This window comes from Equus asinus, chromosome 16 (assembly GCF_041296235.1).
Source record: "Equus asinus isolate D_3611 breed Donkey chromosome 16, EquAss-T2T_v2, whole genome shotgun sequence".
In the NCBI taxonomy this organism is placed as follows: Eukaryota; Metazoa; Chordata; class Mammalia; order Perissodactyla; family Equidae; genus Equus; species Equus asinus.
The window spans coordinates 42375517-42398390 of NC_091805.1; the positions used below are offsets into that span (position 1 = coordinate 42375517).

Consider the following 22874-nt stretch of genomic DNA (forward strand, 5'->3'; position numbering starts at 1 on the left):
GTGGAGTTGCTGAACCAAAACCTTCCTTATTCTGAATGTAGCTGAAACAGTTTACAGTGTCTGAAGGTCTAAAATTTTTTCCCCAGGTGAGAAAGCTTATGGTAGGTCAGTCTTAGAACCTGTCCAAACTGTGGTCACTAAAACTAGGTATCAGTTGTGTGTTGGGTTGTGTGGGATTTGCTGATTTTATCTAAGAAGCCTCTCAACATTGGTCTTTTTCCTGCAAATTCCTTAGTTTTTCCTATCAGTTTGGCCCAGCCCAGCTTGGATGAAATGCTAATTTAGAAAGTGTATTACTGGATTTGAGAAGGAATAGAGGCAAAGGACAGGAAGCTAGGTAGGAGGAAGTAGCAACATGGTAGCTTTGGATTTATTCATTATTTTACAAAAAAGATTTTTAAAGCACCTGCTGGGTGGGACCTTGGCAGAAATCATGCAAAAGTTGCATAACAGCAACTTTCCTAGAATTGAGCTGCAGGTGTGGAGCAGCCAAGATGCAGTTATGGAGAGACAAAGATGATAAAATGCCTCTAAGGATTTCACAGCACACTAACAGGTAATTATTACACATCACCCCTAAGATGTCTAATGGGCATCTGAAATATGACATGTCCCAAACAGAAATCTTGATCTTCTCCCCCAACCTGTTTTCTTTCTCCCAGACTTCTTTATTTTAATAAGCAATACAACCACCCACCCACTTGCTCAAGCCAGAAATCTAGGACTCATCCTTGATTCCTCTCTATCCTGCTGATAGGATTCCAGCCTTTCAGCAAATCCTGTGGACTCTACCTACACAATATAGCAATATCGTATCAACCCATGCTCCACCCTGATGCAAGCCGCTATTATTTCCATGTATATAGTCTCCTAACCTGATTACCCTCATCTATTCTTGCTACTCTCCAATCCCTTCTCCAAAAGCAGCCAGATTGGTCTTTTAAATACCAGACATGACACCTCCCTGGTTAACACCCTCTGGTGGTTATTCCTTTTACTTAGAATAAACTTCAACCTTCTTCCCATGCCCTTTCAAGGCCCTGCATTTATCTGGTTCATGCATTACCTGGCCCCCATCTCCTACTGTTCTTCCTCTGGCTCCCTCGGTTCCTGCCACACTAACCCAGAGCCTCTGCACTTAGCTGGTCCCCCTGCCCGTGTTGCCTCCGTGGATCTTTGCACGGCTCTCACTTCTCTCAGAACTTGTTCAAAATCACAGTCTCAGGCCTGCCTTCCCGGGTCAGCCCACCTAATATAGCCACCCCCCGCCCCCGTCATCACTGCCACCTTCAAATCCCTTACACTTCTTGTTTCTTCTTAGCACTTGTTTAACATTATATTTGCGTGCTCATTGTTTGTGTCTCCCATCAGACAGTATGTTATACATCATTAGGGAAGGAACTTGATTTATTCTCCATTCTATTGCACTGCCTGGAGCATAGGAGCCATTCATCAAATGTTCTTTGAATGAATGATGAATAAATGTTTGTCACAACTGTAATTGTTTTATTGATTTATTCATTTGTTTAGCATATCTCTCTACGCATACGTAAATTCGTGAAGACTGGGACGGTGCCCATCTTGTTCACTACTGTATCCCCTAAGCTTTGAAGAGGGCTGTAACAGTGACACGTGCAAAACGATGTTAAAGAAAGGAAAGGGCGACTAAACTGACTGAAGGAGCTAAGGGAGGCTTCACAGATAAAACGCCATCTACACCGGGACTGAAAAGACGCAGAAATGAAAAGGACGGAGGAGAATAAGATTTCAAAAAGACAAAATGTCACGAGGTGTTGGGCAGACAAGATGGCTTCCAGCACTCGCCGCCACACTTAATATGGCGACCAGGGAGCGTTCCTGGAGGAAACCACGCGAGAGTTGCATCGCCGCGGCTGTCCGTGAATTAAGCCGGGGGTGTGGAACAGCCAAGATGGAGCCGGCAGCTGGCGGCCTCGGCCCGCTGATCTTGAACAACAAGCAGCCCCAGCCGCCGCCACCTCCGCCGCCGGCTACCGCGCAGCCTCCACCCGGAGCACCACGGGCCGCCGGGGCTCTCCTGCCCGGGGGCAAAGCCCGAGAGTTCAACCGCAACCAGCGCAAAGACTCGGAGGTCAGGGGCTTCGGGGGGTGAGGCTAGCACCGGGCGGCGGCGCGGGGCCCGGGGCCCGGGGCCGGACCGCCCCCTGGTCCAAGCTAGACTTCCCAGAGGGTTCGGTAGGGCCCGGCAGGGGAGTTGTCATTTTACAACGAAAGGAGCAAGAAGCAAGGCTGGCTTCCCCGGGGCCGGGGACGTGAAGCCGGGGTCCCCGCCCCGAGCCCCGTCGCCCGGGAGAACCTCCGGAGCCGGGGACTGCTCGTTTGCTCCTTTGGGGCCGGAGCTGTGGGCGCGGCCTCGGGGCTCCAGCCTCTGAGGAAGCCGCCCGCCTCCCGGCTCGAGGGTGAAGAGTCAGTGGTCTGCGTGCGCTGCAGGGGGCCGGGCGGCTGCACCCCGACCTCTGATCGCCTCTGGTCCTGTGCGTTCCGCAGCGCAGGGGACGGCGTGTGTGGGCAGGGAGGCGCCTGGCGAGGCTTTGGAAGGCTCTTCGAAGCCGGACCGGAGCCCTTATCACTAACAGTAGTACGCTCCCGGAGACGGCTAGATTAGGAGGGGGGTGCCTTCGCTGTTCACTCTGACCTCAGCCAGGGCAGGTTCGGGCCATGGTTTGACAACGCCTTGTGGCTTGCGAGCCCAGTGCGCCCGATGCGGAACTGTGATCAGAAATATACATTTAAAACCTGCTCAGCATTCCCTCCTCTCTTGCTAATGGGCTGTTCCTCCCGTTCCGGAGACACCGTAGTCTGGAGCTGACTAGTCACCTCACCCCGAGTTAAAGAATTCCTCCCACTGCCTCCCATTGTAAATTCATGAATGAAGACAGGCACGTCGCAGCGTTTTAGGACTTAATCAGCACGATCCCAGAGCACTTATTGTGAGGTCTCCTTCACCTGAGACAACTAGAGGCTGATCAGCAGTCAGACGCTTGTGAATGAGGGGGAATTCCTCATTGTCCAGGCGTAACTACCAGGTCATACCAAGGAGTGATAATACTGTCTTTAGATCTCTGAAACCAGTTCCTCTCAAGGTTTTGTTTTTTGTTGGCAAGTGCAAACCTCTGGTAAAACATGTCAAAATTTGGCAAGTCCAAAGTAGACGTACTTTGAGCTTCAAGTGAATTATTTGAAAAAGCAGTGAAACTTGCCTTTTAGGAGCCCTTGCTTCGTGGGTTAATGGGACATCGGTGGTGACTACTTAATAATTTTTCAGGTGTAGAGCATTATGAAAGTGGTGGGGGTGAATCCACCTTCATTACGAGAGGAATTATAGTTTAAAAATAGTTTTGTTTTCCTAAGTAGCCATGAATAGCCAAATAAATACTCTTTGATACATTTAAATTTCTCTTTCTATCTTTTAATTTCCATATGGACTCAACATGGAGAAGGTCAGTCAGTGAACACATTTAAGCTGAGAGACCTGTCTAAATTCGTTTGAGATGCTCATGCTGCCCTGGGCTCTTTCTTGAGTCATAGCTGAGATCAGTAGGCTGGGAGCCTGAGCAATGCCTGGAGGACAGGGAGGCTGACCCTTGATGAGAGCGCACTGTGCGCTACATAATTTTGAGAAGTCCTTAAAAACCTTCAAGATGCATTTTTATCATCCCTAGTCCATAAATGAAGAAACAAGCTCAGTAACTTGTGGAAGTATGCATTCTGTTGCCTCTGAATAAGGAGAAGAATTCTTCATGTCATTCAGTGTTTGTGGGCATATTATGGCATTTTGTGGGTGGTCTTTGTCTTCCCCAGTAGATTGTAATTAAGCTTGAGGACTCTATTTCTTCACTTCTGTCTTCCCAGAACAAGGCTTCCAAGGTGGTGTATTCTCAATGATCACCTATCCCTACCAATAGAAAGATCCTCATTGTCACATTCTCGCCTGTGTGTGGGAGGGAAGCCATTCTGTTTGGCTGGCTGCTGCCTTCTCGGTCTGTCAGTGCTCCCTGAAATTCGAGAGAAAGGCAGGAAGGCTGAGGGTGTCAGTACTCATTTTGTCTTGAGCTGTTGCTAGTCCACTAGCCAGAGAGAAGTGAGGCTTCCGGAATCTTAGCACCATGTGGAATGGTCATTCACTGTACAGAATACATAGAAGCTTTGTGTTCATTCATCCAACAAGTATTTTTTTGAGTATAAACGATTCATTCACTCATTCATGCCAGTAGTGTGCTGGGCATCGTGAAATCATTGATGAGAAAAATGCACAAAGTTCCCACTCTCAAGGAACTTGCAGTCTCTTGGGGAGGCAGACGCTAAACAAATACACATGCCAGTATATAGTTGTAAGTTATGATAAGTGCTCTGAAGGAGGAGTGCACAGTGCTCTGAGAGGGCTTACCAGGGAGACCTGAGCTAGCCTAGGAGATAAAATATTGCGATAAAACATCAGGCAAGTAGAGGCAGTGGTGTCCTGTGACAGCAGTGTCTCTGGAAGCATATGTGTTTCCTCCTTTGGAAAATTCTCACAGTGATTTTGTGCATCACTCTCTCCTTTTCTGAACAGGGCTATTCCGAGTCGCCAGACCTCGAGTTTGAATATGCTGACACAGATAAGTGGGCTGCAGAGCTCTCGGGTAAAGTGTCGACCTTCATGTTGTTTCAGGGTGTTTTTTTCCTTATTGGTCTTTAATAAGATTGAATGAATGTCATTTTGGAGTTCATTTTTTTCCCTAGTTAGTCCTAATAATGATATGTATCTAACATGTTAATCATTGGATTCAAGCGTGTATCTCCTGTCTTTGGCTTGTCCTTTACTTTTATGAAGCATCCCTGTGTGGTCAGCTCAGTTGGCTGTGGCCCAGTCTCACTGTGGACAGTGATGCTCGTTGGCCATGCACTATCCCCTGACAGTGGTCTCTCTTAGAGCAGTGGGTCATGAGGAATGCCAGCAAATGTGCCTGCCTCTGTGCACATCTGTTGCTACACTACTGCTCACGTGTAATGTGAGATTAGCCTGAGCTGCTTCTCAAGCCTCCCTAATACAGGTCCTATTCAGGAGGTAGCAGCCACTTGAGAGAGATATGTTCATGGTTGCAGTCTGCCTCTGGTGTGGCATGGTGCGATCGATGTGCATTGGACTGGAAATGCCCAGATTTATGCTTAACTGGCATTCTGGTTATCAGCTGCAAGAGAAGTCAGCATTCTTTCCATTGTGCACGTCAGGGCACTAAGACCCCTTTCATAATTAGATAGCATGGTCCAGGAGTCACTGTATCTCAGGGACAGGGTTGGGCCTAGAAGCAAATGCCTTACCTTCTCTGCTACATGTGAGACCTGGAGCTCACATGTGGCATGTGGACGTGGAGCTGATGAGACTTTGTTCTTGACAGAGCTTTACAGCTACACAGAAGGGCCAGAATTCCTGATGAATCGAAAATGCTTTGAGGAGGACTTCCGGATCCATGGTGAGATGATTCCCCTCACTTCTTGGTTCCATTCACCCTGCATCATGAGAGCTGTAGTGTTTCTCTTTGTCGTCTGAATGACCTAAGTTGTCTGGAGTGGCCTAAGAAGCCTGCTGAACTGTGTTTGTTTAAGGCCACATGTGACATTTAGGGTGGGCTTGTAGGTACTCTGGTGGTAGGTTTTCAGAATGTGAGTATTAGGGGAAAAAAAAACTTTATGTGATTAAAATTGCACCAAAAATAGCAGTGTTTCAGTCTGGAATTCAGTTTCTTAGAGCAGCAGTGTGACTTTATCCCTTACGTAGAGAGTAACTTATCTTTCTGAGTTTTCTGGTCCTGTGGGAGTCCTGAGTTTGGTGGGTTAACATGCTGTCCATTCCATTGTGAGGATATTTCTGGGCCCAAGTGTAACTGGTCTCTTGCCCTGCAGTGACAGACAAGAAGTGGACTGAGCTGGACACCAACCAGCACCGTACCCATGCCATGAGGCTCCTAGATGGCTTAGAAGTCACTGCCAGGGAGAAGAGACTCAAGGTGGCTCGAGCAATTCTCTACGTTGCCCAAGGTACTGGGTGGTCCCCCGGGGACTTCTGGCACCTCTTTCAGTGTTGTTGCCAGTCAGGTACAGGGAGGGGCTCAGTGAGCTGTGCCCTATGTTTGCAGGCACCTTTGGGGAGTGTAGCTCAGAGGCAGAGGTGCAGTCCTGGATGCGCTACAACATCTTTCTGCTCCTGGAGGTGGGCACGTTCAATGCTTTGGTGGAACTTCTGAACATGGAAATAGAGTGAGTTCTTCTCGGGCTTGAGTGGGGAAGGGGTGGCAGGGAGTAGGGGGACAGAACTTGTGGAACTAACTAGTTTTGAAAGGGTTGAATGGGTCACATGGGGCTAAGGGTCTGGTCCCAGGCTCTGTTCTAACCAGCCAAGTTGAGTCACAGGGGAGTTGGTCACCCAAATTGTGAAGACTAATGAGGGGTCTCTGCAGTTCACTACCACCAGAGATCTCACCGGACGGTGCCAGTCCTGCCCAGGCACACAGTGCCCCTCAAAAGGAGGCCTCTCATTTTTAACTCTCTTTTGAACCTGCAGACTGCACGGTGTTTGCACTGTACTTTTCCCCTCAGCAGGAGGCCAGGCCAAGTGTCAAGTCTGACACTTGGGCTCAACCAAAGGATCCTCTAGCCTGTGTCACCACTAGTCCTTTGTTCAGTGGACAGGTCAGCTGCTGCTCATCCAGAGATAACACCATCAGTAATAATAGCTAACAGCACTCATTGAGTGCTTATATGTCCTAGGCATTGTTCTAAGGACATTACATGTACTAATTCTTGGTAAGGACATAGCTACTATTACCATCCCCATTTTGTAGATAGGGAACTTAAGGCACAGAAAAGTTAAGTACCTTACCCGGGGCACCTAGCTAGTAAATGTTACAGGCAGGATTCAAACCTTGGCAGTCTGGTCTGGGGCCTGAGTTCTTACCCACTGGGTCCTGTGGCTTCTTGTGTAGTCTAAGCACGTATCGTAGTGTTGTATTCCCCCATTGGGCAGCATTTCTCAGGGGAACCACTTATCCTCCTTCCTGGGGGCAGGCCCTGACTCTCAAAATCTCTCCTGCAGCAACAGTGCCGCCTGCAGCAGTGCGGTGAGGAAGCCGGCCATCTCCCTGGCTGACAGCACAGACCTGAGGTGAGGCCGGTGGCAGGCTGGCTCTCCCTGAGCTTCAGCCAAGGCATGAGACCAGAGCGGGGCATGGGAGGGCGTCTGGGTTTCCTCACTGTGTGTGCTCCTTCTGCACACACTAGTCTGCAGGTGTGATGGGCTCAGCGTGTGATTAGTGGACTCTGCTCAGGGCTCTCCCTAGGTGGGGCTCTGGATTGAGACTCCTGAAGGAGATCCAGACTGAAGCCACTTATAGAGCCATAGTGAAGTGTGGCCTCCTGCCGACACTGCTGCTGAGAACTTGGTGGCGTGGGGTTTTGTATCTGGATGAAACACACGATGTGGCTCCCTGGACTCCACCTTCTCATGCATAGCTTGACCCCCATCTACGTAGGGTTAGTCCTGGCAACTTCACGATGTCTCCTGGCTGTGCAGGATGTAATAGCAACTGCTAAACAGCAGGATCACCTTCCCATTTTTGTGAGGATTAGAGCCTGTCTTTTTGTGAATTTAGAATCTTTCAGACTGGGTGGTGGTTCTCCATTGTAGTTAGGGTCCCTGGGCATCACCCTGCTCGCTCCTGGTTTCCACTCCATCATAGTAAACACTTCCTTGTTCTCACTTTGATCCTGCTCTGCTTTGTCTGATCCAGCACCCACTTCCACAGCTCCCACCACTGTGTTTTTTCATTCCGGGAAGCTTAGAGCAGTAAATGCTTTTGGCCAGTCTCATTTGTGTTAATCCATTCAGCAACCATTTGTTAAGCACCTGCTTTGAGTAAGCACCTTGCTCGATACTGGAGATACGAAACAGAGTAAGATCTGGTCCCAACCTTAGCAACATGGGGTAGAGAAGGAAGCAGCCTGAGGTGCTCTGTGGCTCTCGCAGTTTTCTCTACGTTACAGTCCTCCCTCACCAGCCAGCCTTTGTGGCTTTTCTCATGTTAGCTGGGATGTGAGGAAGCCAGGGCACTCCCTTGATCCCCCATCCTGCTCCATTGTGAGCTGGCTCTTGTCCCCAGGGTCCTGCTCAACATCATGTACCTGATTGTGGAGACTGTTCACCAGGAGTGTGAGGGTGATAAGGCTGAGTGGAGGACGATGCGGCAGACCTTCAGGGCCGAGCTGGGTAGGACCCTGGGGATCCTGGCTTGAGGCCCTGCCTGAGAGCTGAAGCTGGTGGGCTTTGGGAGGGTCCTGTTCCTGCCTGTGATCCTGATACCTTTGAGTCACCTCCAGGTTCCCCACTGTACAACAGTGAGCCATTTGCCATCATGCTGTTTGGGATGGTGACCAAATTTTGCAGTGGCCATGCACCCCACTTCCCCATGAAGAAAGTTCTCTTGCTGCTCTGGAAGACTGTCTTGGTGAGCACCTCCGTGAAGGGTACTCAGGTGCTAGGGATGGGGCAGGAGGGAGACTTTTCGCTATGTATCTTTTTGAATATTGAATTATAAGAAATATATAACAGCTTTGGTAAAAAAAAAAAAAAATTCTAAAAGAAGCTTCCTGAAGGGAGATGACAAACAAGTACCACTTTTGGGTCACTGCAGCCAAAGAGGACTTGGCCTTTGAGAATAGATTATTGGCTCCATGATTCCTAGAGGCTGATTTCTGTAGTCATAGGACACTGCTCCTGAACCTGGAGTTTGTAAAGTGATTTGAGGCAAAATTAGAGCTGGTATAATTGGCGCCCCTCAGTCAGATGTCACTTGAAAGAAGCATGAATGAGCCCTGAGCCTGCCTTCTCCTCAGGGAACGGTGTGAAACCTGACTCCGTTTCTAGGTAGGGAAAGAATGGGTGCCAGGGCAGTGGGCTGGCCGGCACTTGGCTCGGGGGTTATTGTTAGCAGCCAGGCCCAGGGCAGGCCAGGCCCCCTTCCCACCAGGAGGAGTGACCCGGGATGGAAGTGGAGCTGGAGCGGGGACTGCTGGTCTCCTTGGGGCACACCTTCCTTCCTTCAGAGTGGGCCAGCTCCGCAGATCCAGGACTCCTGAGTTCAGGGCCTCTTCAGGGTGGCCTGCACGTTTTATCTTCTCCGACAGCCTTTTGCTTCCCCACGAAGCCTCACTGAGGCCAGAGGAAAGCTGAATTGCCCAGAAACAGTGAAACTAAGTGGCCTAAAATTGCTGAAGGCTCCTGGGATTTTGTTTCTAGGGGGATGTTTAGATGAAAGTTGCTTTTTTTTCCTTAATTTGCACATCCAACAATATATTCCCAATTTGACTCTGAAAGACTGGCATGTACGGCTTTTGACGCAGAAGAGTTTCACTAACTTTTCTAGGAACTGGAAGGGTTGGGCTCTTCAGTCCCTTTGTTTTTTTCACTTGAAGAGCATGTCATACATACAGAGCTAAATGTTTCTGCACCACCTCAGGAAGCCTGCATTTCTCCTCTTCCCGTCTCTGTTTTCTCTGCCTTGCTGATGTCACTGAATTCTCCTGTGGGTGGATTTAGTCCCTTGTTCGGAGGTTGTGTGGGTCTCTCTAAAGATGTGGGTCATGGTGTCATGGGTGCTTTTGAGCCTGACACAGTGATCAGAGGCCCGCTTGTGCACCTGCTGACCCTGGCTCCACACCCTGCCTGTGATGCAGTGCACGCTGGGTGGCTTTGAGGAGCTGCAGAGCATGAAGGCTGAGAAGCGCACCATCCTGGGCCTCCCCCCGCTGCCTGAGGATAGCATCAAAGTGATCCGCAACATGAGGGCCGCCTCCCCCCCAGCGTCTGCCTCAGACCTGATTGAGCAGCAGCAGAAACGGGGCCGTCGGGAGCACAAGGTGAGGGCCACACAGGTCCCTGCAACTCCTGAGGGTTCTCGAGGTGCACACACATGGCATCACGGTCCCTGGACAAGCAGAGCTCTGGGAAATTGCCTCTGATCAGCTAGTCAGGATGAAGGCTTCCAGGGCAGGGACACTGTATCCCCAGCCCAGAGCCCAGTTTATAGTGGGTATTCAGGGTGTGGCACCTTTGAGGGACTGGAGCAAGAAATGATTTGTCGTTTGGGCCCGTCTTTGACTTTCTCTCTGGTTTTTCCACTGCCTTGGCTCTCTTCCTACCACCTTTCTGTGTTATTGCCTCTCTAGCCTCCTCGCCCTTTTCTGGTTCATCAGTTGGCTCTTGTCGTCTAATCTCCCTTCCCTCTGTTTTCAGGCTCTGATAAAGCAGGACAACTTGGACGCCTTCAACGAGCGGGATCCCTACAAGGCTGATGACTCTCGAGAAGAGGAAGAGGAGAATGATGACGACAATAGTCTGGAGGGGGAGACGTTCCCCCTTGAGCGCGATGAGGTGATGCCTCCCCCACTACAGCATCCCCAGACCGACAGGCTTACCTGCCCAAAGGGGCTCCCGTGGGCTCCCAAGGTCAGGTGAGTCTCAGACCTCCGAGCACTTTTGGCTCCTGAAACCAGAGCCCTCATGCCCCCAGGCCTGGCACCAAGCCTGAGTCACCACATGAGGTCCCTCTGCGGGGCCAGGCTGATTTTGTCTCTGGGGTGAGGCCCTCTTAAAGTGCCCTGTGCTGGCCCGGGGAGTCTCAGGGGGGCTTACTTTGCACAAAGAAGCCCTTGTATGGCTCTTGATCAGTAACTTGGGTTAGCTCTTGGTTAGACATGAGGCTAGTGAAGGGGGATAGGAAAAAATAAAAACAAGGACATTTAAGTATCTCCATCTCCACCTACCCTGGGCTTGTAATGGTTTTTAACAGAAAAATTATAGATTAAGGAATGATTTTTTTAGAACCACAATTAAGATGTTGGAGGTATATTTGTGTGACTCAATGAATGGAAAGGTACCTGGATATAAACGAATGGTATCTGTTTGAAAAGGCACCAACTTAAGAAATAGGTGAACATGTGAAAGGGTATAGAAGTCACTTTCTTGATCCAGGTAAAGCCTCAGTTTTCAGTCATCTGTTATGGGAACACAAAACACTGTTTTGAGACAGGAAAATGTGACTCATGAAAGTCAGTTGCTTATAGCTCTAATTGTAAAAATTTTAAATATTTGAGAAATTCTGTTGACAAACTTGTTGTTAATGTCTAAATAAAGTATGCTTTTAAGTTTGATGTATCACCTTAATTTTATGAGTAAACTAGTTGCACATAATGTATTTTCAGGTTATTTATCCAACAACATTATGAAGGACATTAGTCTAAACATTTCGGGGTTTTTTTCCTTCAAAAAGAGAGAGAGTTGTGGAAGAGTTTCTTCTGGCTTCACAATTTCTGGACGTTCTATGTTTTATTAACCATGACACATTGAAATAACGTTTAATGAAAACCTTGCTCTCTTTCTTTGGCAGGGAGAAGGACATTGAGATGTTCCTCGAGTCCAGCCGCAGCAAGTTCATAGGTTACACTCTAGGCAGGTGAGTGTGATCCGAGTGCCTTCTGGAGAAAGGTAGCGGGAAGTTCACTCTCCTAGCCTTTGGTGTTTGGGGCCCCAGGTGAATTGATGTCTAGGCTTGACACAGGGCCTTCTTTATTCACCAGTGACACGAACACAGTGGTGGGGCTGCCCAGGCCAATCCACGAAAGCATCAAGACTCTGAAACAGGTAGGTGGCTTTGGGTGAGCTTTTGGCCTAGTTTGGTCCCAAGTGAGTAAAGTGAGACCAGCCCGTTGGGAGAAGCCTTTGTAGACTATTGTCTGCCTGAAGGAACCTGAGGTAGAGGATGGGTGGACTGTGGCAATACACCTTAAATCAGTTCTTTATAAGTTTTACTTGTTTTAGCTGAACTTTTGTTGGGGACTTACTGGGGGTTCATTAAAGATTATATTACCTGACAGTTATTGGTATTTTAAGGGGCCCAATAAATGGGCCCTCCCTTTTCTTTGCCCAAGTTCTAAGGCAAGTGAGTTAGAGGGGTAGGCAGATGGAGATCGAAATGCCAGCTTTATTGCTGATAGGGTGATTGGAGAATGAGGCATAAGAACATAGCAACAATGGGTGTCCTGATACCTTGCTTCCAGAATTAGGCAGACTCACCTACCCAGCCCCAGGCAGTGCTGGAACCCCACTAAGCCTGGTTGAGGAGCAGAAGAGAGCACAGACTTTTCTTTTTTCTAAAGAGAAAAAGAGAGAGAGGTTGGGTTAAGAGCACCCTGTTCCTCTTCTCGTCACCAGACAGTGAGGGGAGGAGTGAGTGTGGGAACAGGCAGGGAGAGACCAGGAGTGTTTTGCACATGCATGTCACTCCACATGGGAGAAAAGATCCAGAGTGGGGGAGAGGGGTCTCCCCTAATAACAAATCTGAAATGTAAATGTTGATATGTTTTTGAAATATATTCTGAAATATATTTCTGAAATTTGTAGCACTAAGTGGGCCCTGTGCAGCCAGTACTTGATTCTGAGCACTTGAGTATGCCATTCTGCTTTTAATAGTTTTTCCCCTGTTACTATAGCTATCTAAAAGCCTCTTTCTTTCCTTTAATTTGCTTGATTCTAATCTATTCTGTGCTTTTACACTGGTTTTAAGAGGTAGGTAGGTAGAAAAATGTTTTGGGTTTGGCATTTTAGTTAAGGGTCTTTGTGGTGACTGAGCCCTTTTTGAGAAGATTGTGTTTGAAGAAAATTGCATGGAGTCTTTGCCAGGGTGTGGGAAGCTTGGCCAGAGAATGAGAGAGGTTTTGCCCAGCGCCTTCTTTCCCTTCTCTCTCTGCAGCACAAGTACACGTCGATTGCAGAAGTGCAGGCGCAGATGGAGGAGGAGTACCTTCGCTCTCCTCTCTCAGGGGTGAGTCGGAGGCCTCCTTCAGCCACAGGATCCCAGCTGTCCCCATGCACTGTGCTGGGCCTAGAGACAAAGCTGCCCCACGCCCTGTCCTGAAAAAGCTCCCGGTCTACCTCCCATTGCGGGGCTGGCACCTGTCTAGTGCAGGGATTAAGAGCACAGATTCTGAGCCAGTCACCTGCCTTCGAATCCTGGCTTCACCACTTAGAGGGCAGTACTTAGGCAGGTTACTAGATCTCTCTGTGCTTTGGTTTCCTCACCTGTAAAATGGGAATAGTAATAGTACTTTCTTCATAGAGTTATAGGAAGGATTTACCGAATTCTCACAAGTAAAGTGTCTGGCACGTTGTGTTTTTCAAGGTTTGCTGTCATTATCACCATCATTATTTATATCAATCTTTACAGATTCTCCTCCAGCCAGCTAGCAGACTGGCTTGGAGACTGTAGTCTGAGCTGGGGTTTTGTATTTGTATGCATTGTGTTAAAAGGGAGAAGAAGACGTGGAGCAAGTCCCCGCAGAAACCCTCTACCAAGGCTTGCTCCCCAGCCTGCCTCAGTACATGGTGAGTCCTTCTCCTCAAGAGTGCTCTGTGTTGGGGACCCCTCCGGTGGCCATCAGTAGGTGCCTGCAGTGGGCTTGCCCTCCCCACTACACTGGCCTTGAGAGCATTCCCTGCCAGTTTCCTTCAACCCCTCCTCCTGCCCCCTGAGCACCTCTTGAAGGACCACATCTCAGGGTTTAGGTCTGGTCCTGGGCTGTCTAAATGGTCTGCTCCCCCCAGATCGCGCTGCTGAAGATCCTGCTGGCTGCAGCTCCCACCTCAAAAGCCAAAACAGACTCAATCAACATCCTAGCCGATGTCTTGCCTGAGGAGATGCCGTGAGTATCCTTCCTTGAATGGAGCAGGTCTGGGCAGCGGGGTAGTGGGGGAGGGGGAAGTGATTTCCTTTCCATCCCACTGTTTGCTTGACTCATTTAGTTTTTTCTGGCCTAACTTGTCTTCAGGGTAAGTTTAGAGTATTCCTGCTCAGAAGAGAGAAAATGTACCGGATTAAAATGTTGAGTTTCACTGGCTAGAGGGATGGCTTAGTCCAGTTGGCCAGGGTTCGAGTGTAGACTCCACCACTGACTGAATGCCTCAGTGAATTGGGGAAACTCATTTCTTCCTCTGTAAAATGAATTGGGCCATGTTCAACATTTCCCAAACCCCCCCCCCGGAAAGCTGTGTGATTGGGACATGCAGGACGTGTAGGTTTAGCTTCTGGACAGTTTGCCAGCCCGTAGCTGAGCTTGAGCTGGGTGTGGATCCTTTCCTGTTCTCCAGTGAACTGGCATGCAGAGTATTTGTGATAGTGAACTCCTTAGGGGTTCTTCTTCCCTGAGGCATTGACCTTATCTCTTTGATGTGAGAGTACAAACTGAGATTGTGTTCTCCTTTGAGAAGACCTTGGGCCTTCACCTGATCTCTTGCCTGCCTGCCAGTTCTACTCAGCTCTGAGCTCAACTCCCTGGTGGCTGGGCCCCTTGAGTCTAGTGGTGATAGCTAGGTGAGGGAAGAGGCAGGGAGTGGCTGATACCAAAGGGAGTGAGTGTCACTATGGCCCTTCGGAAAAGGGTTCCAGAGTCAAATATTATGATTCCCGTTATAAAGATTTACACTGAGAAGTTCTGAATCAAGAAACTAATTTAACTTAGTGCTTTGTAAATTTGTCTGACTCTAAAACCCTTTTTTCCCCATAACATGAAACATCTCAATGTACTGATATTGTACAGAACAGACTTTGAAGAATACACGTTCTTGTGGTGGCAGAAGCTTAGGGGAGATCTTGAAAAGGAGAAGTTCATTTTTGGAGGAAAAGCAGGGAAATATGCTAAGAATGTGTTTGGGGCCTCACGAGGAAGAAACAAATTGTGCTCAGCTAGACTGCTTGGGAAGTGGGTGGGGGAGCCGTGTGCCTGACCTCTGAGATGTCCATGGGATGGGTGGTGAGGTGGGAGCCTTTGCTCAGGGAAGGCTCAGGAGTCCCCTCTCTCCTGGGAGCACCTACAAAGGGGCTGCTGCGCATGCTGGCAGCTCACCCGGGTAATTGTGTTTCCAGCACCACGGTTTTGCAGAGCATGAAGCTGGGGGTGGATGTGAACCGCCACAAAGAGGTCATTGTAAAGGCCATTTCTGCTGTCCTACTGCTGCTGCTCAAGCACTTTAAGTTGAACCACGTCTACCAGGTACCTGCAGGGCCTCCTTTCCTGTCTACTGGGCGGGGGCCTCAGGCTGTGCTCCTCCTCCAGCCCCGAAGAACAGAGGCCTTGCCCTTCAAACCCCCTTGAGCTCTGCATGAATGTTCTGATACATAGGGCTCCAACCAAGGCCTTTTATCACTGGAGGAAAAAGGGTGAGGTTCCAAGGGGCACGCTTATTCTTTTCTGTTGGTTTCAGTTTGAATACATGGCCCAGCACCTGGTGTTTGCCAACTGCATCCCTTTGATCTTAAAGTTCTTCAATCAAAACATCATGTCCTACATCACTGCCAAGAACAGGTGATAAGGACCAGGGACCAGGAAGGGGTGGGTGTGGCCAGATGGCTGGATTCCCAGCTGCCTCTCCCACTGAACCCATTCAGCACCTACAGAGCCAGCACTCTGCCAGGCATCAGGACACAAAGATGAATGGGACATGGTCCCTGTCTGTGGAGAAAGCCAGTGTGTCAAATCTGAGTCCAGCTAGACTAGGGACAGGTGACTCAGCCTGTGCCTAGGTGGGAGGGTTCTCATCCCAGTACTGCCCTTACTGTCCTTCTGCCCTTTTTTTTTTTTGAGGAGACCAGCTGGGCCGCCTGCTGTAAGGACCTGGGCTTTGTGCACTGTAGTGCCCTTTCTGCTGACTCTTACCTCCCCTTCCCCTTGCCTGGTGCCAGCTCTATGTACTTGACAGTGCCCGCTCATCAGTGTGATACACCATAGGGTGAGCTGTCAGCCAGACACTCTCTCCAGCAGGGGCTTGGCATAAATTAATTGCCTTGGGAAATCTCCTCCAGCCCTAGCTTCATAGTTGTGGAGAAAGCAGGGTGTCCACCCCTTAGGAGATTACAAGCTGATCTCCGGCCACAGAGGGACCTTACAAGTTCTCTTATAGCAAGTATTTCCTCCTCTTACAGCTGGGGAAACCAGGGTGGTGCAGACAAGGTAGATTCTTGCTTCCGCTCCAACAAGTGAGGGAGGAGAGCCAGGAGCCAGCCCTGTCATGGCTGCTTTGCAGACCCCAGCCTTTGCTCATGGTGGGCCTCTGGGTTCTCTTGCCTCTGCAGCATTTCTGTCCTGGATTACCCTCACTGCGTGGTGCATGAGCTGCCGGAGTTGACGGCCGAGAGTCTGGTGAGTGGCTAGGCTCTCCCCAGCTGACCCTTGGGCGTGAGGGTCGGTGGTGGGAGCCTGCCCAGGGATAGAGGTGTCTTCAAAGATGAGGTCACTGCTGAACGCCTGTTTAAAGCACTTTAATTGCATAGAAGGACCAGGGGGAGGGACCTTGCAGAGCAGAAAGATTTCGATATAGGCATTAGTTTGTCGGGAGTGTGGTCTTCGGGGGCTGTGGACCCAGAGCTCACCTGGTCGAGTTGACACAGGCCCCAATATCATGTTCCATGTTTCCTGCAGGAATATTCTAGGGACCTGCCCCGCCCCCTGCCAATTTCTGGGATGGAGTCCCCCTAGAAGTGGGCTGCTGTGAGAGGAGAGGGTTCCTGGTACAGGCATGGAGACCGGCTGTTCTGAGATCATATATGTGAGGGCCTTGGGAACTGCTGAGCACCCTGCAGCTGTGAGGGTGTGATTGTTCCTGGGTTTTCCCTGCAGGAAGCAGGTGACAATAACCAGTTTTGCTGGAGGAACCTCTTCTCTTGTATCAATCTGCTTCGGATTTTGAACAAGCTGACAAAATGGAAGCATTCAAGGACGATGGTGAGTTGGCTTAGGCAGCAGGCATGAAACTTGGAGCTCAAAGCAGAGGGCCACGCCTCGGGGAACAGGGAGTCCCCACGGTGGTCTTGCTGCTGCAGCTACATCCTCCTCCCCCAGCTTTCCTGTAGCCACATCCTTGCATTTTAAGGGCTGATTCCTGGTTCCTTGAGTTGGACTGGAAGCTAGAAGAGGCTCAGTCGTGCACTGAGATAAACCCACACTTAGTGAAGGGATTTTCCTCTATCCTCTGAATCTCTGGTGGTAACATAACCATGGTTCTAGGAGTCTCCCTTCACTCTGGGTCTGGGGATGCCTTTGGGGTGGGGAGGTCCATGAATCCTCTGAAATTGTATGCACATGCACATAGGAATATTTCTGGTCGAGGAATTCTTAGCTTGCTTCAGATTCCAAAATGACACATAATTAGGGTGATGAACCATTCTGGTTTGTCTGGGACTGTCCTGGTTTTAGCATTGGAAGTTCCATGTCCCAGGAAACCCCTCATTCTGGGAACAGTGGGACACTTGGTCACTTTGCCCATAACCCCAGAAGGGGTCGGCAGCAGGGTAGCGGTGCAGGCCTTTATTTCTTCCTTTGCTTGGGCCTCTGCCATGCCCCTTCCCAGATGCTGGTGGTGTTCAAGTCAGCCCCCATCCTGAAGCGCGCCCTGAAGGTGAAACAGGCCATGATGCAGCTCTACGTGCTGAAGCTGCTTAAGGTGCAGACCAAGTATCTGGGGCGGCAGTGGCGGAAGAGCAACATGAAGACAATGTCTGCCATCTACCAGAAGGTGCGGCATCGGCTGAATGACGACTGGGCCTATGGCAATGGTGAGGCTCTGGCATGAAGCAGGGTGTGGGTGGGGATGTAGCGGGAGAGGTGACGTCTTTCCCCCTCTGCCCTAAGCTCCCCTCTGAGGAATGCAGAAGAGCCCAGCTCCTGCTTTTGTGGCATCAGGGTGGGAGCTCTAGGAAGGACTTTGAGAAGCTGCCCAGGCCTGGCGTCCATGGTTATCCCCTAGTTGTTTCTGTCCCTCTCCTCTAAGTCATTCCTTTTCTGGGAAAGAAGACTCTGGCCCCATCTTGTCTTCCAGCTGTAACTGCCTTAGTTCTGGCCACCGAAATTCTCACAGCTCCTGATGGCTTCCCTGCCTCCAGTTTCTTTCCCTCCATCAATGCCTCAAATTTTGCCCCAGTGATCTTTTCAAAATGCAAATCTGATGGTGTTACCTCCCTGAGTAAAATCCTTCATTAGCTTCCAGTTTCCCTTAGAATTAGAGCTAGACTCTCAAGCAAGGTGTGTGAGGCCTACCATCCTCCCTCCTTCTTCCCCTCTGTAATCTGACCCAGCTCCTCTTCAGCCCAGCCTCTGTCACACCCAGGGCCCTGGGCACACAGAGCACTCAGTCAGTGCACATTAACCATGTTGTCCCCCACTTTTGTTCCTTCTCCCGGCAGGGTGCCTCCTATACCCTCTCACTGTCCTGTATCTCCACAGGTGTTCTCCTCTGGGCAGCCGCCTCAGCCTCCTAGGCACAGTGGGCTCTTCTTCCCTGTTTCCTCTCAGCATGCTGCCTACGGTTACAGTTCCTGGCCTCTGGCATGATGGCCAGGTGACTGCATCTGCATTCCCAGGGCCCTGTGAATTTGTGCAGACCCAAGGTGGCACACAGTATCTGGTCAGGGAATTGAGAGAATAAGCTGATGAGGGGATCTGCATGTTCCTGCCTCCGACCCCAGAGAGCCAGGCAGAGCATAACTTTCAGAGAAGTGTGTTGTACCTGTGGCTCTCCCTCACTGGGTCCACATACACTGCAATGTAAGCCTCCTTCTCTGTAGATGTGGCTTTTCTCCTTTGACCTGACTTTCCTTTCCATCTAGGCAAGAAGTGCCTGAGGATGGGGCTTGGAGGCTTCCTGCTCCCGGTTGACAGTCAGCATTCCTAGTCCAGCTGGCCTGTCCCCGAGCTGCAGTGAACCCAGGGGAGCTGCCACAAGGGCTTGGCTTCTAACCATGTCTTCCTGCCTTGTCCCAGATCTTGATGCCCGGCCTTGGGACTTCCAGGCAGAAGAGTGTGCCCTCCGTGCCAACATTGAACGCTTCAATGCCCGGCGCTATGACCGGGCCCACAGCAACCCCGACTTCCTACCGGTGGACAACTGCCTGCAGAGTGTCCTGGGCCAGCGGGTAGACCTCCCTGAGGACTTCCAGATGAACTACGACCTCTGGTTAGAAAGAGAGGTCTTCTCCAAGCCCATTTCCTGGGAAGAGCTGCTGCAGTGAGGCTCCTGGGCAGAGAACTGAAAAGGGAGGAAGGGGTGATCTCCAGGTATCCAAGGACAGTTCTGGCTCATTGCTGCAGTGCTCCCGTCCTCCTCCAGGTGGCAGCACAGCCCCACTGTGCCCTTCCTAGCCAGCGCTGGGCTTGTGGGCGAGTCCAGGTTTGGTCTCGTTGATTCCCAGTATCCTGCTTGGGAGTGGTCATCTCTCTGCTTGGGATCCTCTCTTCCTTCACTTTTCCTCACCCTCCTCTCTTGGACATGATTGGTTGTAGCTCATTTCTCATTCAGCTCAAGGCTCGGAAAAGCTGGGATGGGCTGGGAACCTATTGCATGTGAATTTCAGGGGTCATGCTGACTCCTCCTGAGACCCGCAGATCCTTGCGTGTCAGCTCGCCAAGGAGGGCTTAGGATTAGAGCCAAGGCCAGAAGGTCGGCATCTTGGTTTTGCTTTGGGGGATTTCCGATGTCATTCCAGCCTTCTGCTAAGTTTCATACAGAAGCCGTTGCAGAGGCCCCTGCAGCTGCCTCAGCACTTGGTTGTGGACAGGGTTGGGGTAGGAAGAGAAGCTTCCCTTAGCCAGAGGTGCCATTTTTCCTCTTGGTTTGCAAGGGTCTGTAAATATCTATATATAAATCTGTGTATCATCGTGTGTCATTTTGGGGTTTTTAATGTGTTTGTGTATTCAGTTTACATTAAAAGGAAGCAAAAACAGTCCTCGTTGCCTTGCTGCAGGAAATATGGCCCTTGAGTATCTCATCCAGGTCTAGAAAGTGAGTCTTCTTGCCAGCATTGATAGGTCACCCACTTGTCCCCTGCCGAGCCACCCGCCTTTCCCTTCTGAGGGGGAAGCAGAGGAGGATTGACACTTGGATCCAGAGTGTCCTCTCCTCACATCAGTCTGCCATTGCTACGGCTCAGCTCCAGGGCTCTGGGCTGCCGGAGTAACAAGTTGTCCTGCACCCCTAGGTTTGATGTAATTGCAGTAGGAGCCCCAGGTTTCTCTGGATCACACCCTGAGCTGGCCTGAGCCAAATCGATTTCAGGGCTTGATCAGAGAGGGGGTCGACTGCTCTGGGCCCTCACTGGGTCGGGTGGTTGAGACTAGGAATAAACTTCTATGCCCAGAGCTTATGTTATCATCAGGACTCAGCTTCTTAGTGGGAAAGAGAGTGTCAGAGGGCCCAGGAGCCTGTGTGGCTGAGAGAGAAGCAAGGAAAACCTTTGTGGCAGGTGAGTTTGAGGCCTCCTGGAGCCTGTACCTGGCTTTCAGATCCCTATACACATCTGCCTCCAGCCAGCTTGATCTTGAGGCTCTGCGTCTGAGCATCTTACCATTCTGATGCTGGTAAAAGGAGGTTCCCTTTTCAGAACTGCTTGAAGTTCCCTTATCTTACCTGTAGGCCATGTGTATGGGGTCTTAAGTCTCCAAGGGGTCTTGACTTATAAAGGAAGCATATTCTAGAGGAAATCTCTCCTTTGTTGGTTCTTCCATTCATTGCCTGCCTGGCTTGGCTTCTGCTGAGCCTCAGTCCAGGCCTCAAGCTGGGCTTCCAGGACGAGCCCTGATGTGCTAGCATGATTAGAAGCAGCGAGGTGGGAGCCAGCAGTGTACTCCTTATGTAAGTCACACAGCCTATTAGATGGGAAGTCCCTGTGATTGCATGATAGAGTTTCTGCTGTCTCTTGCCAGCACCAGTAGGAAGTATGTATCTTGAGATTCACGTTCTTGTTCTCCCAGGCATCCTGGCTCACTGAACCTGCCGGGCTGGAGCTCTGTCCTCCTTCCCCTTTTTGATTTCCCCACTCTCTCCTCTGAAGCTTCCCTTAACCAGAGGTGGCATTTTTCCTCTTGGTTTGCAAAGGTCTGTAAATATCTATATATAAATCTGTGCAAAAAAGAACACAGAATATCAAAGCTGCAAGGGCCATAAAACTTGGGCAGGTGAAGCCCTGCATCTGGCCAGAAGTGTGCTCCTGGCATATTGGCCATTTGAACTCGCATCTTTGTACAGAAATATCTTGTGGAACGAGTGGCCACCCAGTCTCTGTGGCTTTATATTTCATCTGGGTCATGGGATGGGCAGGGTACATAAAGGCCCTTTGTAAATGGTTAAGTTACATAAAATTTGCTAACCAGGCTCAGGGTCCAGTGCTCTTTCAATCCACTGAGGGACGGATTACCCCATGGCTGTATTGCCTTGAGGATGAGAACTGTCCCTTGTTAATCAAGAGAGTTACCACTTTCTGGGTGCCAAATAGATACCAGGCCCAATATCCATGCTTCTCGAAAGCTCATTTTCTACACAATAGCCAGGAAATGTGTGCTTACCGTGTGCCAGCCACTGCTCCTAGCACTTTATGTATAATATCTTATTGCTAATAATAATCCTAAAAAGTAGTACCATTACATACAGTGCAGATGAGAAACTGGCACAGAAGGGTAAAGAACTTGCCCAAGGTCACAAAATAACGAGAGCCAGAGTCCAGATGGAAACCCAGGTCTCTGTTTGCAAAGTGTGTGCGTCCCCCTCCCCCTTCTCTATTAATCATTCTTATTCCCCAGCACTTATCACAGTGCATTCATTTGCTCATTTATTCACTTTAGTCAGTACTTAGTATTTGCTCAAGCATGGTCCCTGGCAAGAAGATTCTTGGCAAATGTCAGTTGCTTTAGGTCACCAAAGCTTGGCCTTGGCCTAGTCTCTGCTGTGCCCCAAATGTGCCCTCCTCAAGATAACTTGTGGGCTGTCGCTGCTATCTTTTCTTCCTTTTCAGCCTGAGCCTGAATGTCTTTCTCGGGAGTCCCAGAGGACTCGTGTGTGGCTGCCCCTGCCATACCTGTGAGGCTTCTCTCCTGGGAGGCTGGCTTCCTGTCTGTCCTCTAATGAACTGACTGCTTAGAGAAGTGGTAGCTGTGCCATTTGTTTGTACTTGGCAGTCAGCCGGAGGCTGCCGGCTATAAAACACGGGAGTTGCACACTTTGGGAGTGAGACAGCCTTGACTCTCAATCTGGGCTGACACTTGAGCAAGCTCTAAGCCTCAGTTGACTCATCTGTAAAAATTGGTTTAATAATAGCAAGGTGGTGGTGAGTGCTGAATAAGATAATGGATAATGGACCTACATGCCTGGCTGACAAGAAACAACACAGCTGATAAATAAAGGGCAGCTATTCTTGCTGTTGCTAATGGCCCTTCCAACTCTAACCTGTGAATTTGCATCCATTTCCTGTGTCCCCTGGAAAACAGAGACCCCCTTCAAGGACCAGAACCATGTCTTAGGCCTTCTTATATCCCTCATCCTTAGCTCACTGCTCTGAATACAGAAGCCTCTCAAGAGTCAGCCACTCACCTAGCATAACCCTGCCCTCATAGCGCGAAGGCCTGTCCTAGGTCTGGCCCCATGTCCAGGTGTCCAGATGAATAGGACACCACACTTTCTCACTCTCCTTGACGAGCTCAAAATTGATGGACAAATGGCCATAAAAGCAAGTAAGAGCAAAATGTGGTAGGTACCAGGACAGACATCTGCTGGGCCACACACGTCCCATTGGTCCCAGCCTGTGCACTCCTACAGGAGAAGAGACTGGGCGGGAGCTGGGCTGCAGTTGTCAAGTGGGAAAGGGAGGCGACTCCAGCATCAGGAACAAGGGCTCCAAGAGAGGACACTTTGTGCTTGACTCCCCTGGTGAGAATGGCTAGGATGAGGCTGGGACGGGGTAAGGTACATACTCCCTTTGCTGGATGCA

At 50.0% G+C, this 22874-nt stretch overlaps 1 protein-coding gene across 3 annotated transcripts; it reads left to right on the forward strand.

Annotated features, from left to right (window-relative positions):
• The first annotated feature begins 1893 nt into the window (after positions 1–1893).
• Positions 1894–19838, forward strand: STRIP1 (striatin interacting protein 1). Of its 3 annotated transcripts, none has more exons than XM_014835187.3 (21): positions 1894–2110; positions 4592–4661; positions 5418–5492; positions 5923–6057; positions 6156–6276; positions 7112–7180; positions 8175–8281; positions 8392–8519; positions 9748–9930; positions 10307–10524; positions 11460–11525; positions 11650–11713; positions 12822–12893; positions 13379–13453; positions 13673–13770; positions 14991–15117; positions 15329–15429; positions 16197–16263; positions 16741–16845; positions 17471–17675; positions 18880–19838. In XM_014835187.3, exons 1-21 carry the CDS (start codon positions 1931–1933, stop codon positions 19125–19127), a joined length of 2514 nt encoding a protein of 837 aa, XP_014690673.2. In that variant the 5' UTR covers positions 1894–1930; the 3' UTR covers positions 19128–19838. The 3 variants fall into 3 exon arrangements, 2 of the variants coding, with proteins under 2 accessions (XP_014690673.2, XP_070343111.1); XM_070487010.1 differs by having other exon boundaries at positions 1896–2110; positions 17471–17635; XR_011494893.1 differs by lacking the exon at positions 18880–19838 and having other exon boundaries at positions 1896–2110; positions 16543–16845.
• Positions 19839–22874: the final 3036 nt, after the last annotated feature.